At 42.0% G+C, this 16,590-nt stretch overlaps 1 protein-coding gene across 1 annotated transcript in view; it reads right to left on the bottom strand.

Moving 5' to 3' along the window:
- Positions 1-1,283: 1,283 nt before the first annotated feature.
- The window catches only part of Ubtd2 (ubiquitin domain containing 2), a 28,615-nt gene continuing 13,308 nt past the window's right edge, over positions 1,284-16,590 (bottom strand). Inside the window, exons 2-3 of the mRNA XM_070021968.1 lie at positions 13,676-13,912; positions 1,284-3,837 (exon numbers count right to left, since the gene is read on the bottom strand). Coding sequence (XP_069878069.1) covers positions 3,440-3,837; positions 13,676-13,912 — 635 coding nt within the window. The 3' untranslated portion in view covers positions 1,284-3,439. The remainder of the gene's footprint in view (positions 3,838-13,675; positions 13,913-16,590) is intronic.

Genomic DNA, 16,590 nt, shown 5'->3' with positions numbered 1-16,590 from the left:
ATTCCCTACTCGGTTGCATTGTTGGTAATAACAGTTGTTAGCACCATATAAGCAAAAAAAAAGCCAGAAGTGGTGTTGTGGCTCAAGTGGTAGAGCGCTAGCCTTGAGCTGAAGAGCTGAGGGACAGCGCCCAGGCCCGGAGTTCAGGCCTCCTGACCAGACCCCCCCCCAAAAAAAAAAAAACCCAAACAAACAGTTGTTACAGATCATGTGCTTACAAGTTAGACAATAATTTATCTTTGTGGTACTAGGATTGAATTCAGGGCCTCATGAATTCTAGGCTGATGTTCTACCACTTGAGCCATGCCTCCAGTACTCTAGACAACACTTAAATACACGACTATCCTGTTGACCCAATTGGGTAGTACTATCTTCAATTTGCAGATGATACTGAAGCCTAGAGATTAAGAACCTACCCAAGAACATTTCAGACAGGTGGTAGAGCCAGGATTCAAATTCAAGGTCAGTAAAACACGGCTATGCTTATAGACAGAACTCTGCCGGTTTTAGCATATTATTATTATTTGAGATGAGTAGCCCAGGCTATACAGGTATACATATCTTAATACATTTCTATATATTTCTTAGTAGTCTGTGATGATGATACATGCACAAGTTTGAGAACTACGGTGTTTGAGTATCTTTAAAATTATCGGAGGGCTGGGGTTCAAACAAGGCCCTAGGTTCAATCACCAGCCCTATGAGGAAAAAAAAAATCCAGAAAAACTGTGATCATTGTTAAACCTAGGAGAAAAATGGGAGATGAGTGGGAGATTTTTTTACCTTGGTATATTCAAGTTTTTTCTCATGAGCATGTATCACCTATTTTAAATCAATATTAAAATTCAGGAAATCAAAACCTGCCACTTTGATGTAAAAATAAGTAAGTTTAATGCTTCATAAAAACTGAATTTTGAGTTTGGTCTGTAGCATATCTTTTGTTATTTTGGTTTTGTGTGTTGTGGGTACAAGGTGTCTACGTGGTCTAGGCTGGCCTTGCACTCTAAAATTCTTCTGCTTCCACCTCCATGTCCTGAGATTACATCTATATGCCACCTTCAGGGCTGGCAGCATGATGTTAAGAGGGGGAAAGAAAACGTATTTTGGAACAAGATTGCATGGCAAAAGATGAAGCACATTTCCCAGTGGTTTGGCATAGCAGAGCTTACATCTGGTGATAATGAGCTAAAGGAGTAGCCTTCCCACTACTTATCAGAATGAGGTAGACTACCCTTATATACAGAAAGCAGCTAAAAACCCCAAATAAAGGCAAAGACAAAGAGAAAAATTGAACATTTTTTTAAAAAAGCACAAAAACCCTACATACTAAAATTATACACATCAAGTATTGGTCCAGTCTTACATCGACCTATTGACAATTAAAACAGCACCATGGTTTTCTCATCCAGGTTAAACATGCCCAGAAAACTGTTATTCAAAGCGTATGTTCCTTTAAAATAAAAAGCTCTTAAAGAGAGGGCAAGTCCTCAACAAACAAGACCTTCTACCAACCAGTGGATTATTGTTGGCATAACCATTCTTCCTGAAGAAAAAAACAGAACACCGTTTTTCTTCTAGTTGATGATCTTTGAAAGTGTGGCACACAAATGAACAAAAACCCTTTCGATAACAGGGCAATATATTGAAATACCCTTGTACCTGCACCTCTAAATAGAAAAACTCTCCTTTGGAATTAATGCTATCTTTGCCTGAATTTATTTACTTTTTTTTGGTGGTGCTTGGGAGTGAACCCAGGGCCTTGTACATTGCTATTAGGTGCTCTACCACTGAGCTACATCTCCAGCCTCTTGTTTAGAAGTTACACTTGATCATCAACAAATCTAATTAGATGAAGCCACAGTCTTTAAAACAATGGAACAGAATAGGGAAGCAGGTAAAAGCTCTCTGACCTGAAAAACTGCAATTACAGATACACTGAATCAGAATATAGGAAATTTAATGCCATTTTAACATTATATATTTAGACTAATCAGCAGTTTTATGTTCAAATAGATGTGGAGGTTTAATATTTTCCCACTGAGAATCGTGCAGTGCCTTCTTCCCTCTACTTTTCCATTTGAGATTCTCAGGGTCCTAGGTAGTCAGGTTATTTATTACTCTCTTCTCACAGTAAAACAGAACTTCTGGCAGCTTTACAGCCAGTCATACTACCAAGAATCAGTTCATCCTGCTGTACCTTTTAGGCCTCTAAGCTACTCTGCAGATGGTCCTTAATTTGCCTCTTTGATGGAAAAGATGAGGGAGGAAGAGTGCCATCTGACTGGACATGACGTGGACATGACTAACGTGTCAGCATTTGGTCACACTGCCAATGTTTAGGTGACACCAATCAACCTTTCATACTTGACTTCTTCTTTTTTTTTTTTTTTGGTTGGTCATGGGGCCTGAACTCTGGGCGTGGGTGCTGTCCCTCAGCTCTTCAGCTCAAGGTGAGTGCTCTACCACTTGGGGTTTTCTGGTGGTCTCATGGATTTTCCTGTATGGGCCGACTTTGAACTATGATCCTCAGATCTCAGCCTCCTGAGTAGTGAGGATTATAGGCGTGAGCCACTGGTGCCCGGCCCATACTTGAAAATTTTGAGGTAAATTTTTCTCTAAAAGACAGAATCAGTTTTTCTGGTCCACACAGAATGGTTTTCCTTATACTCCTGCAAAATGAGGCAGAAGAATCACTGTCTGATCCTGCAATGGGAACAGCCATACTGATTCCTGCATCCCCTGGCTCAGAACTGTGTGTTGTGGGGTCAGTGTTAGCTGTGGAATGTCCAAGCAGAGCACACAGTGAAGGCATTGGTAGTAGTGGCCTTCTCAGTCTGGGTTGCTGTGCTTCAAAATAACTATGCAGCAAGAGGAAAAAGGACACCAAAATTTAGTGACTGTAAACAAGGAGCTCAACATGTGGAGGTGAGCAAAGAAACACTGACACACAGGTCGCCAAGCTCTACTGAGATCAAGACTCAGAACAGAAGCCAGACTCATAGCTCTTCCTAGATTCCATTTTTAAAAGCTTTAGTTGGTAACTATTGGCTTCTTAAAATTGTGTAATTTGATTCTCTTTTTTAAACCCTGCATTCAAAAGGTGTTTGGTGCTGCTCTTCATGGGCGATGTTCCATTTACAGTCCAAACCATTTGAATACAGGCATTTTATAGTGGTTGGGTGTTTTAAAACAAATGGTTTTATCTACTTCCTGTCTCTCAAATTAGAGGCTGCAATTACATGAGTCTGAAAGGCTGGCTCTTTGTGTTTTATTATTTTTGTTGGTCTCCATCACAGATGGAATTTTTCACTCATAATTCCTCAGAACTAAATCCATTCATAGGGAATTCAGAGGAGTGAAAGTAAGTTTCACGCCGTAGAGTAGGAAGTGTCAGAATGAAAGGAGTGGAGGGACCTGGGCACTGGCCAACAGCATCAATTCAGTTCTCAACTGGTGTTGGGTTTTGCAAAGGCTGGCTTACTATAACCTGTACGACATAGTCCTTTGGGATCTTCAGCTCTTCTAGCTTCATTTTGTCAGTGAGAGGTCTACCAGAGAAGAACCACCGCTGACTGCCTGGCTCCACTCCTTCAGTTGCATGTAACCGTCTCTTCATGTGGTATACCGTGTCTGTGCTGCGTACCACAAGCTTAAGGTCTTTGCCTGTGGAAAGGCGCAAACGCAGCTGAGATTCATATCCAGAATTGGGTGGTGGCTCAGGAATATCCAGAGTCTCTATGTCACTCTTCTCCTCTATCATGTTGATTGGTGGTGCCAGGCAATAGACTGGCAGCTGGTACCTGTTTCCCAGCTCATCGTAGCACTCCGTAAGTGCACCTTCAGAGAGAAAAGACAGGATTAAAAACTGAAATGAGTACTTCTGGTTTATAGTCTGCAGAAAGCTTAAGTCTCTCTTGCTAGCACATCCCAGTAAAGAGAAAAGCATAAAATACCAGTCGTTGTCCACTAATTGCCAGTGATGACCTACCACCTTCAAGTTGTGTCTAATGTACATCTTCATTAGTTAGCAAGGACCCTCACTTCTTACCCTACCTCTGCTTTATCACTGAACACCAACTGCTCAACTTCAGCAAGCAGAAGAGGAAGAAAGCAAACACAAGTCACACATTAGTATTATCAGTACTAAGATCAAATGAAAGGGAAGCTGAAATTACATGTGTCTTTTTTATTTTTTGGTCGTCGTGGGGCTTGAACTCTGGGCCTGGGCGCTGTCCCTCAGCTCTTTAGCTCAAGGTAAGCACTCTACCACTTGAGCCACAGTGCCACTTCTGGCTTTTTTCTGCTTATGTGGTGCTGAGGAATCGAACCCAGGGCCCCATGCATGCAAGGCAAGCACTCTACCACTGATCCACCTTCCCAGCCCTACATGTATCTTTTCAATAACAAACCATACTGTTCACCTTAAAGACATAAGAAAGAGAGAGGATCTCAAAGCCCAATTTACTACAACAGTATTCACGAGTTGTTTTCTTTCTGCCCAGACTAAAGAACCAAAGTTGGCCAGAAGATCACAAACATCAGTGGCAAAGTGCTCACCTCTCAAGTGCAATGTCCTGGGTTCAATCCCCAGTACGAAAAAATAAAAACAAAAGCAACAGTAGAGCCGGGAGTGTGGCTTAGTGCCTAGCATGCAGGAAGCCCTAGGTTCGATTCCTCAGTACCACATACACAGAAGAGGCTAGAAAAGTTGTTCTGTGGCCCAAGTGGTAGAGCGCTAGCCTTGAGCAAAAGCAGCTCAGAGACATTGGCCAGGCCCTGAATTCAAGCCCAGGACTGGCAAAATAAACCCCACAAACAACTGTACCTGCTGCTGCATACTCGCTGCTTATACATGACCTCATCTGCACAAATAATTACCATAGAAACAACTGGGGTGTTTTGCCGAACCCAAATTTATCCATTACAGAGGCTCTCAAGACAGAAAAACAACCGCAAGGGTATGAAGCTTAAAACAAGCTATCTTGGGGGAGAGGAAAAAAGTGTCAACTGTGGCTTATTTATTTTGTTTTTCCTTTTTTTTAAATTCTATTTTATTTTGTTCTGTCTATTTTATATTTAGTTGCTACTCAACTAATCATCTACTCATCAACGCATCTTCATCAATATGACAGCTTTCATTCTCTCTGATCCCTCCCCTTTAGCTCATCTCTTTATAAAGCACAAATTGAATTATAATTATCACGACTTTCTTGATGGGGAACTTGAAGGCATAAGATACTGAACTATTTTAAGCTTACATATAATGTGTCCTTTCCTCAAACTGAGTATTATAGAAGTATAGAATGCCTTCTCCATACCTTACTAAAGACCTATTTATAACGCTTCTCTTTACAAAGTAGAGTATGTCCACCTTTCAACAAAAAAATTACAAGATATACTGAAAGACAGAAAAAAGCATCAAACACAGACTCAGCCAAGCTGAACCCCAGTGACTCACACCTATAATCTTACACTAAGAAATGAGAATCTCAGGTCTCAGACTTTAGGGAAGAAAACTCTGTGAGACTCTCCTCCAATTAATCAGCAAAAAAGCTGTGGCTCAAGTGGTAGAGCACTAGCCTTGAGCAAAAAAGCTTAAAGACAGTGCCCAAGCTCTGAGTTCAAGCGACACACACACACACACACACATGCACGCACGCACGCAGACAGATGGAATACCAAGGATCTCAAACTAAGAATTTAAAATACTTATAATTGATATGCTCATAGTTCCAATGGGAAAAGTAGACAGTATGTACGCTGTATGAAGAAAGCATACAGATGGGAAGTGTAAGAAAGAACCAAAGAAATGCTGAAGAAGTGGCAAATGCCTTTGCTGGACAAAAGGGTCAAAGTTTAAGTGGTTAGCGTACCCTGGTTGGCAAACAGAAGACCCTGAGTACAAATTCCAGTACTGCCAAAAACAAAAAACTAAATGGAAGTAGTTATATTAATTTCAGGTATAGCATTATATAGAGCAAGGACACTGAAAAGAAAAAAAAGAGGTCCATTTTTCAAGACAAAATAATCTTCAATAGATCATCACGATATGTAAGGCAAAAGCTAATAGCTTTTTTTTTTTTTAAATTTTTTTTGGGGGGCCCGGTCTTGGGGCCTGAACTCTGGGCCTGGGTGCTGTCCCTCAGCTCTTCAGCTCAAGGTTAGCGCTCTACCACTTGAGTCACAGCGCCACTTCCGGCTTATTTTTTTCTGCTTATGTGGTGCTGAGGAATTGAACCCAGAGGCAAGCGCTCTACCACTGAGCCACCTTCCCAGCCGAAGCTAATAGCTTTTAATGCTTAAACTACAGTTGGAGCCTTCAACCCCCTGAGAAATGGAGATCTAACAGGCAGTAAGATCAGAAATGACATAAACTTAACACCATAAAGGACATGTTTAAACTACTTCCTCCAAACAATAGCAAAATACACATTAAAGCTCACATAGAAAATTCACCAATACAACCATACTCTAAGCCATAAAAATATACTCCAATAAGAACAGAAATTATACAAAGTCAACTCTCAAACTATAAAAGAAACTACAAATCCACACATATGATATAATACTACATCAAATACAGGTATAAGGAGAAATCTTAAGAGAAATTTTACAGTATCATGAACTAAATGAAATTTATCACCATTAATGGGATATGGTAAAAGCAGTTGCTTACATGGAAATTATAATAATGCATATATGAGAAAAGAAAGACCTTAGGTCAATCACTTAAGCTTCCCCTTTAGGAAACTAGAAAAAGAAAGCAAATTAAAGAAAGGAGATTCCAGACACCAGTGGCTCACGTCTGTAATGCTAGCTACCCAGGAGGCTGAGATCTGAAGATCGCAGTTCAAAGCCAGCCTAGGCAAGAAAGTCTGTGAGACTCCAATTAACCACCAGAAAACTGGAAGTGGTGCTACGACTCAAAAGTGGTACAGTGCTAGTCTTGAGCAAAAGAGCTCAGGACAGTGCCCAGGTCCCAAGTTCAAGCTCCATGAATGACCAAAAAAAAAGGTAGAGCACTTTCCTACCATAAGCCAAACCCTGGACTTGGATTTCCAGTTCTCGGGATAAAAGAAAATATTAAATCAAATGTGAGCAGGAGAAATAACAAGTGGCCAGGCATGACAGTTCATATGCCTATAATCTAGGCTATTCAGGAAGTTGATATCAAGACCATGGTTCAGAGCCATCCAAGACAGAAAACAAAACCCAATTTAAACCAACAAGCCAGATAGGACAGTCTATACCTGTAACTCTATCTTTTTAAAAGAGACTTAGGTAGGAAGGGTCCAGTGTAAGGGTTAACCTGGACAGAAAACATGAGACCTTATTTGGGAAAAGAAAAAAGCCTAAAGCAAAAAAAAAAAAAGGGTTGGAGGTATATGGCTCAAATGGTGGAAGGTCTAACAAGTGGAAAGCTCTAAGTTCAAATCCCACTACAAGAATACAGTAACAGGCTCGCTCTTAGGTGAATGAGGTAGTTACTGGGAGGAAGATATGAACTTAGTGAGACGAAAAGCCAGAAATACACCACAAAGGGCAATAATGAATAGTGCACAATACAGCCCAGCAGCTAGATAAGCTCAGCTGGTGAGGCCACGGACAGCTCAAAGGGAATGCAGGGCAAGGCCAAAGGCAACGATGGTGACAGCGACAGAAAGCACCTGTGGCACAGCTGCCACCGGAAGGGACACAAAGAACACTGCGCCTCCTGGTCTCCCCTACAGTGTCTGGGGAGAGTGAAAAACAGAACAATATAAAATTGAGAGGTTTGCTTTAACAAAAGGCCATTTTACCTTTTTCTTTTTTTTGGTCATGGGGCCTGAACTCTGGGCCTGGGCGCTGTCCCTCAGCTCTTCAGCTCAAGGCTAGCACTCTACCACTTGAGCCACAGCACCACTTCCAGCTTTTTCTGCTTATGTGGTGCTGAGGAATCGAACCCAGGGCCTGATGCATGCAAGGCAAGCGCTCTACCACTGAGCCACCTTCCCAGCCCCACAAAAGGCCATTTTAAATAAAAATTGTGTGGGGATTTTTTTTCTTCCTTTTACCCTGCCCACCCCTGTAGAACCCTGGCCACAGTTAGCTGTGCTTGCATTTGCAGCCTACTTTCCATCACCACTCTGGCCACTGAAGGTTCAAATTGCTTCAGCAATTCTTCACCAATTCTCAGGCTGCTCTCTCTGCCAGGCTTGTGTGCAAGACTCTTTTCCGTTCTGCGTTTCCCCTCACAAACCCACTGTAGGAGTCTCGTTCTAGACAGATGGCCATGAGGATAACTGCCTGCCAGGGCATCTTTTCCCCAGGAAGGCCAGGAAGCCCTGAGGCCCACCTCGCAGGAAGGAAGCTGCCAAGCTGCCCGCTTCTACCTTCTGTTCCCATGTCATACACACTTTTTCTGAAGGTGTTTCTGTTATCTAAATGACTGGCTCAGATGTTCTACCTTCTTTCCTGAGCTGTTTTCTCTGGCTACTCTTATAATTAAGTTTCAAAATATTTCACTGACAACCCTAAAGATAAACTCAATTGGATGCCAAATAAAAAAAAGTTTTATTAAAGCCGGGCGCCGGTGGCTCACGCCTGTAATCCTAGCTACTCAGGAGGCTGAGATCTGAGGATTGCGGTTCAAAGCCAGCCCGGGCAGGAGAGACCATGAGACTCCTATCTCCAATAAATCACCAGAAAACCGGAAGTGGCGCTGTAGCTCAAGTGGAAGAGCGCTCGCCTTGAGCTGAAGAGCTGAGGGACAGCACCCAGGCCCAGAGTTCAAGCCCCACAACCGACAAAAAAAAAAAAAAAAAGTTTTATTAGATGCCACTAAGTCTAACACTTCATTCTCTCAACCTTTCAGGCTGAAAAGAAAGATGTACTTTTAATCCTTTCTAGACTTTTCTGCTTACCTTCTCACTCTTGTCACAGGGTAGCTTGTTATAATTTTTTTCATCACTTGAGATTGACATTGCTGTATAAACAGGTTTACAAAAGAATCTGTCAACATGACAATAACAAAGCCATCTTGGCTGTGAGGATGATGGCCCCACATGTCAAAGTTGATTAAACTATATACTTAACATCAAAAATGCATCAATAGGGTTTAAAAATTAAATTTAGATCATATAACTCATATCAAAGACTGCCCTCCCCAAATGAATTAAGGGGGCAATGTCCTAGAACCCCAAGGCTTGAAGTGTACTTTTCAACAACAACCACCATGACCTCCTAGGAGCAAAGAAAGGCCTCACCATTGAAGTGAGTTGGACACAGCTATTCATTAGGATGAGCTCACTGACATCAAAGAAGGAAGCAGCAGGAAGTATCATAGAAGGGAGCCTGGTGAGGGGGCAGAAGACCTTGAAGGAAGAGGTAAACCATAAATGGGACAGTGGCTTTGATCAACTTCCATTTGAATGCAGAGACTAGTCTGGCACAGGTGGGGTCTATTTCCTTTAAAGACTACAGTATCAGCTGGGCACCAGTGGCTCTCATCTGTAATGCTAGCTCCTCGGGAAGCTGAGATCTCATAATCATGGTTCGAAGCTAGCCCAGGCAGGAAAATCTATGATACTCTTATCTCCCAAAAAACCAAAAGTGGCACTGTGGCTCAAAGTGGTAGAATGCTAGTCTCGAGTGAAAGAGCTCAGACAGGGCCCAGGCCCCAAGTTCAAGCCCTGTGATAGGCCAAAATCAAAAACCACAACCAGCAATCATAGTACATACCTCACAAGGGAGTTTTAAGGATTCAGTAATAAAACATGTAAAGTTGCCTAGCACTCTAAATCCATAAGAAACAGTCATGTTGATTCTCTTTTTACTCGCGGTTTAAGTCTCAGAATCAAAATGATAGGGAACATTTTTGAACAGCAATGTCACAAATGATCAAAGTTCCAAGCATCTGAGTTTACTGTGTCATACCTCACCAGCTCTGCTACAAATCTACTTTGCAGTAAGACTGTATCAAAGGAGCATCATTATCCTTCAACCAGACATTAGGAGCAGTTGAAGGGATGCTATAACATACAACTACAGGCTCTGATGGTGTTTAGGCTTAAGGAGGACGAGGATTAGGTACCCAAGCCTACCATCATCACCATCTCTTCTGGTTGGAGGAGGTAAGGTGGCTTAGCTTATGAGAACTGTTAGTCATGTGATGGTCAAAACAACATTAAGGCTGGGCATCAGTGCTCACATCTATAATCCTAGCTGAAGCTGAGATTTGAAGGTCCTGTTTTAAAGCCAGCCCAGCCAGCAGAGTCCATGAGACTCATCTCCAATTAACCATCAAAAAGCTTGGAGTGGAGCTGTGACTCTAGTGCTAGCATTGAGCAAAAAAGCTCAGGGATAGTACCCCAGGACTGACTCACTGACACATACACCAACTGACTGACACACACATACACACAAAACCCAACCCAACCCAACCCAACCAAAAAACACATGTTGTAAAATGCTTAGCCATATTTCTAAAGCACTTGGATGTGGTGATCTATTTAAAGCTATCTGGCTTTAATAGAAGTAGCAGTTGGTAGAGCATCCCCCCCCCCATGGGATCTCACCAGAATCAGGCTTCCCTATCACCACTCAAGTAGCATAGAAAAGAGGCCTTCTTAAGAGACAAGCCTACGGACTTAGGACAACTTCCTACTTCAGCTAATTTCAGACTTCATTGCTCTAATTGAAGAAAGAGGATGACAGCAGCAGGGGAGTAGACAAATTTATACTTTATAACTATCTTTGTCTCTTTGAGGATAGAGCCAGGAAAATGAAATAACATCTATGATTAACTAGTCATCAGATCCTGTATTAAGGCACATTTAATTTCCAAACACAGTAACATCCTGGGAAAAATCTCTCACCTCCCCTGTAAGTACAATATCCTTATGCCTTCATTCCTACGGGTTATTTTTATGGACTAACATGTTCATTCAATGACAAATTTTTTCTTTTTTCTTTTTTGTCGGTTGTGGGGCATGAACTCAGGGCCTGGGAGCTGTCCATGAGCCTCTTTTTTTGGTCCAGTCCTGGGGCTTGAACTCAGGGACTGGGCTCTGTCTCTGAGCCTCTCTGTGGTCAAAGCTAGCACTCTACTACCTGAGCCACAGTGCCACTTTCGGCCTTTTCTGTTTATGTGGTACTGAGGAATCAAACCCAGAGCTTCATGCATGCTAGGTGAGCACTGTACCACTGAGCCATCTTCCCTGCCCCCCCTTGAGCCTCTTTGTGCTCAATGCTAGCACTCTACCACTTGAGCCAAAGCACTATTTCTGACAAATTTTTATAGGTATCTTTAAAGCACCCAAAATTTCCCAGCCTGCTTTTAAGCAATTTGTTTTTGAGAAACTGCTTGTTTCCCTATAGGACTAAAGACAGACACCATTTAAAATATGATATGCATTTAAAACCATTCTAAGTTAGACATGGGATAAACATTAAAGAGCCACAAGTATGTATACACAAATTGACTAAAGGATGTTATACTTAGGGAAGTAAAACTAATGAACCATTTAACAAAATGAATACCAGGAAGCCGGAACATGTTTGGGGGGCGGTGGGGAGTGGTAATGAGAGGGAACACTTGAATGCAGGGAGGCAGGGTGGGCAAACACCGTCATTATATTCAATGAACACGATGGCAAAACTTAACTACTTAACTTGACATAGTTACATAGGATGGGATTGGGAGAGATGGGGGAAGAGCAATGGAAGGGGTAACTCTCGCTCAAGATGCACTGTACTCATGAGTACAATTGAACTCCTTTGTACATTTAATAAACATAAATCTAAAAAAAAAAAATCGAGGGCTGGGAAGGTGGCTCAGTGGTAGAGCGCTTGCCTTGCATGCCTGAGGCCCTGGGTTCGATTCCTCAGCACCACATAAGCAAAAAGAAAAAAAAGCCGGAAGTGGCATTGTGGCTCAAGTGGTAGAGCACTAGCCTTGAGCTGAAGAGCTGAGGGACAGCGCCCAGGCCCAGAGTTCAGGCCCACGACTGGACCCCCCCAAAATAAGAACAACATTGAAGATGACTTGTGCAATCACTTTACAGGACACACACAGAAATAGTGTCAGATGTATACTGAGCTGCTTTACCCTCAGAGCTGACTCCAAATATCAGGCCCATCATTTATATCTTAGAAAATGTATCTGCAATCCCAGCTACTCAGGAAACAGAGATTAGGGGGGTGCCTTGAGGCCAACTAGTAGAAAAAGTATTCAAGACTCCATCTCAACAAAAAAGCTGAGCTGTCACCACAGCTATGCCAGAAACATTTAAGTAACAAGCAATGAATTCCAGACCCGACCTGAAAAATAACTAAAGCAAAAAGGCATGCAAGTATGACTCAAGGGTAGAACGCCTGCCTGCATCGCAAACAGGAGGCCTCAATTCAAAGCTCAGCACTGCCACAAAAAAAAAAAAAAAGAAGAAAAGAGAAAAAGAAGTCATGCCGGGCACCAGTGTTTACACCTGTAATCCTAGCTACTCAAAAGGCCAGGAACTGAGGATCATACTTCGAAGCCAGCCCAGGCAGGAAAGTTCATGAGATTCTTATCTCCAAGTGACACCAAAAAGCTGAAAGGAGAGCTGTGGCTCAAGTGGCAGACCACTAGCCTTGAGTAAAAGCTCAGGAACAGTGTGCTGGTCATGAGTTTAAATACAGGACTGGCACATTAAAAAAAAAAGATGTCATACTAAAATAGCACTATATTACAAATACTTCAAATGTGAAAGGATCATTTTATATATGTTGAAAAAGTGATCAATGGGTGCTCAATAAAAGCCTACGCTAGGGGCTGGGAAGGTGGCTCAGTGGTAGAGCGCTTGCCTTGCATGCCTGAGGCCCTGGGTTCGATTCCTCAGCACCACATAAAGAAAAAAAAAAAAAAGCCTACGCTAATAAGCTTTTATAATAAATAACAGGCAGCTAGTTTAAAAAAAGAAATGTTTCTTGGAAGCACAGTTATTTGAGTCATGTCTCTAATCCAAGTTTTTAATGATTCTAATCCTGGAGACCAAATAAGATGGATCCAGAATATATGTATCTCTGTTAACATTTGAAGTTTATAGTTGTCTTTAGTCACATTCCTAATCAAAGAGAGGTTTCTAATACTGCTCAAGGTTATAATCCTAGAACACCACCCTTGAGAAGACACGAGACTCATTTCTAAGTCTGTTATGCGCTACAAATAAGCGTAAAGAGAAAATATGATATGTAAAGGTGTACCCTGAGACTCTCTGAAGCGAGATCTTTTCTGCCCCCAGTAGGAAGGCAGCGGGGTAGAGGCACTTACAGATGTGCTGAGGGATGGGAATCGGAGGAGGAAGCAGGAGCGTACAAGACATCTTTACAGACAACTAGGTGATCTTGAAACTACAAAAACACTATTTCAACAGTACTATCTTCTGAGATTAGGAAATATTAAAATGAGGGCTAGGAGAATGGCCCAAGCAGTCAGGTGCCTGCCCAGCTAGTAGGATTACAAACCCAAACACCACCCATGAATGAATGAATGAATACAGATAAATAAAAATATATAAACACAAAGTGAATTATCTCCAGCTGAAAAACATACAAAGACACACAAAAAACACAGAAAAACCAAAGTGCCTTGCTATGTGTTCCTGTCATCAGAAAGAAGCTGATGTGTTCCTCTGTCCTGCAGGACCGTCTGACTTACCATGCGGTAGTGTGATGCTTGCACCATCGATGATGGCCTGTGCCAGTTCATGATCATTGCTCTCAAAGGCATGCGCAGCAGCCTTCAAAGCATCCCAAATCTCCTTACGGCCTTCAAAAGCTGGTGCAGTGTCCCAAAACTCATCCCTCTTGCTGCGGAGTTGTCCGTCTGTCATAGGATAATCGCTTTTCCATTTTGGCTTCTCCCTTTTCAAAGGCTGGTTCCGACCTAGAGCAACTGAAAAAAAAAAAAGAAAAGAAGAATGACAGACATCAAAATTTCCAAGATACTCTTCTTTTATAAGAAAAGTTACCTATTCTCCTTTTGGATTCTTTCACCACATTTAGGTACAAATTTCTCTACCAGCTGTTTTTACCTACTAGATAATTTCTGGCTTACACTGCCCTAATCCACTTTAACAAAGAAAATGGAAACAGCTCTATGCAAAATGTTCAATGACCAGTTAGCAGTCTCTCCCCTCAGCACGCCTTCCCCAAACGAAGATTAAAAAACTATAATCGCAACAAATGTACCACTGTGGTGAGAGATGTTGATAAGGGGAAGGCTTTTCATGTGCCCAGGCAGGGAACATAAATGAAATTTCTGTACTTTTCTTTTTAATTCTCCTGTGAACCAAAATCCATTATTTAAAATTATTTATTAGCATACATTAATTGTACAAGGGGAGGGGATTGTTATGACATTTTCTCATTTAGATACAATGTATCTGGATCAAACTCACCCCTCCATTACTCTCCCATACCTCTCTCTCCCATCCTAAAACAATTTCATGGGGCACTAGATACCTGATGAGCTCACAGCACCACTGGCCACAAATAGAAACGTTTGATAGATGGAAGACGTAAAAAGATAGTCTAAGCTTGATAAAAGAGTGGGTGGGAATTAAGTGAGAGCAGGTAGGAAAGAGGGAGGGTGTGTGTCAAAACACAATGCAAAGGACAGTTTTACTTTCTGCTGTATGACCAGTTAGGTGGGTCAAAAATAATTCATACACAATCACTTTATACTGGGCCAGAAGCAGAAGCAGAAAGTCAACTCAGTAGGATACCTATTTAAGCTTCAAGTCTACCTAATGTCAGAGAGGTATTTGCTGTCATATGAATTATACATACCAGACCTGGAAGCCGGGGGGGGGGGGGGGGGGGGGGCGGGGGATGATATCACTTTTCTTGTCATGTGAGAGAATCTCAAAGTAACAATAAACCTCTACTATTTCACTACCTAAAATTCAAGAAAGTGAAAGAACCCCCCCTTGACCAGGTCAGAGTATTCCTGTAAGGTACTTAAGGATGAAGAATTTAGCACAATGTTCTTCCTTGAAGAGCTGTTTCATGCTTGCCATTTGCTTCTGGTTTATTTAGGAAAGCACTTTTCCTGTATCTCTTATTGCCAAAATTTCTGTTTTCAAGATCAAAAAAGTCAATAATCCTTAGTTTTCTTCCCAGTTTAGTTAGAAACAAAAGCAATCTAATTTTTGAAAGTTATTCCAGAATTTTTTCAATTACTCTACATTTACTATTAAAACAAAAAACCTGCCTTTGAGCTGGGCGCCAGTCCCTCACGCCTGTAATCCTAGCTACTCAGGAGGCTGAGATCTGAGGATTGTGGTTCAAAGCCAGCCTGAGCTAGGAAAGTATGTGAGACTCTTACCTACAATTAACCAACAGAAAACCAGAAGTGGTGCTGAGACTCAAAGTGGTAGAGTGCTAGCCTTGAGCTGATGAGCTTAGGGACAGCACACAGGCCCCATGCCCAACAACAGAAACCTCTTGATAATATTCATCCACTCAGACATGGTATAGACATACTCTTGTTTCAAGATAAATGTACTATCACATACATACATACAATATACGCAATATGTGTATTTCCTTTACCTCAAGCAATTAACAGGCAAGATAAAAATAAGAATACACAGATTTAAATGCCACGACCACCACATGCTGGTAGTTAACGCCTATAATCCTAGCTGCTCTAGAGGCTGAGATCTGAGGATCATAGTTCGATGCCAGCCCGGGCAGGAAAGTCTGGAGACTCTTATCTCCAACGACCAGAAGAAAAAAAACAGAAGTACAGCTGTGGCTCAAAGTGGGAGAGCACTAGCCTTGAGCCAAAAGAGCTTAGGGACAGTGCCCAGGCCCCACAACCAACAAAAACAGAAACACACAAACAAAAAAAGCACTTTAATGTTCTTGGTATGATAGTGGGAAACAGGAGAGATATGCTGAAATTTTTAGGAGTGAACTGTCATGATGCTATCTACAACCTTCAAATGGTTTGACCATAAAAGGAATGTGCATGTCTGCATACACAAACACACGCGAGAAAACGGAACATATAGCAGAAACAACTACTGAACTTACATCTAGGAAGCATGTATCTTACATACTATTCACATTCACATTTGAGTATTCTCACAATATTCTCTTAGGGAGTGGTGACTGAACCCTGAGAAGTAGCAAGACATGAAAGAAGGGGCAAGGTAGCAGGGCACAGGAGTGCTAGGCTGAAAGGCCAAGACCATGAATTAAAGACGGCAGATCAGAAATGCCAATTTTGGCAAGATTTTGGCAACAGAGAAAAGACTAGATTCTGAAGCAAGAAACAGAAGAGAACCAGGAACCACAAAGGAGGTGGTGGGAGGCAGAAAATCAGAGAAAACAAGGCAAAAGAAGAGAAGTACTGAGGAGTTCCAAGGCCAGCCCCAGCTCCCGAGGGAGGGGAAGCTGCTGAAGACACCATTACAAGGAAGCACAGAACGCTGGCAACAAACTGTAAAACTAGCTGCAGGAAAAGCCCACACATCCTCCAGCCTTCATTCCAGTACAAGGATCTGTGAGCCAGCAAGTAGTCTAGTGTGGAAGGGCTATCCTTGATGGTTGAAGGCATTCCAC

The sequence above is a fragment of the Dipodomys merriami genome, unplaced genomic scaffold, assembly GCF_024711535.1.
Source record: "Dipodomys merriami isolate MVZ:Mamm:240054 unplaced genomic scaffold, mDipMer1.0.p SCAF_1491, whole genome shotgun sequence".
NCBI lineage: Eukaryota > Metazoa > Chordata > Mammalia > Rodentia > Heteromyidae > Dipodomys > Dipodomys merriami.
The sequence above is the reverse complement of the archived record's forward strand: the minus strand, read 5'-3'. Positions and strand labels throughout refer to the sequence as shown.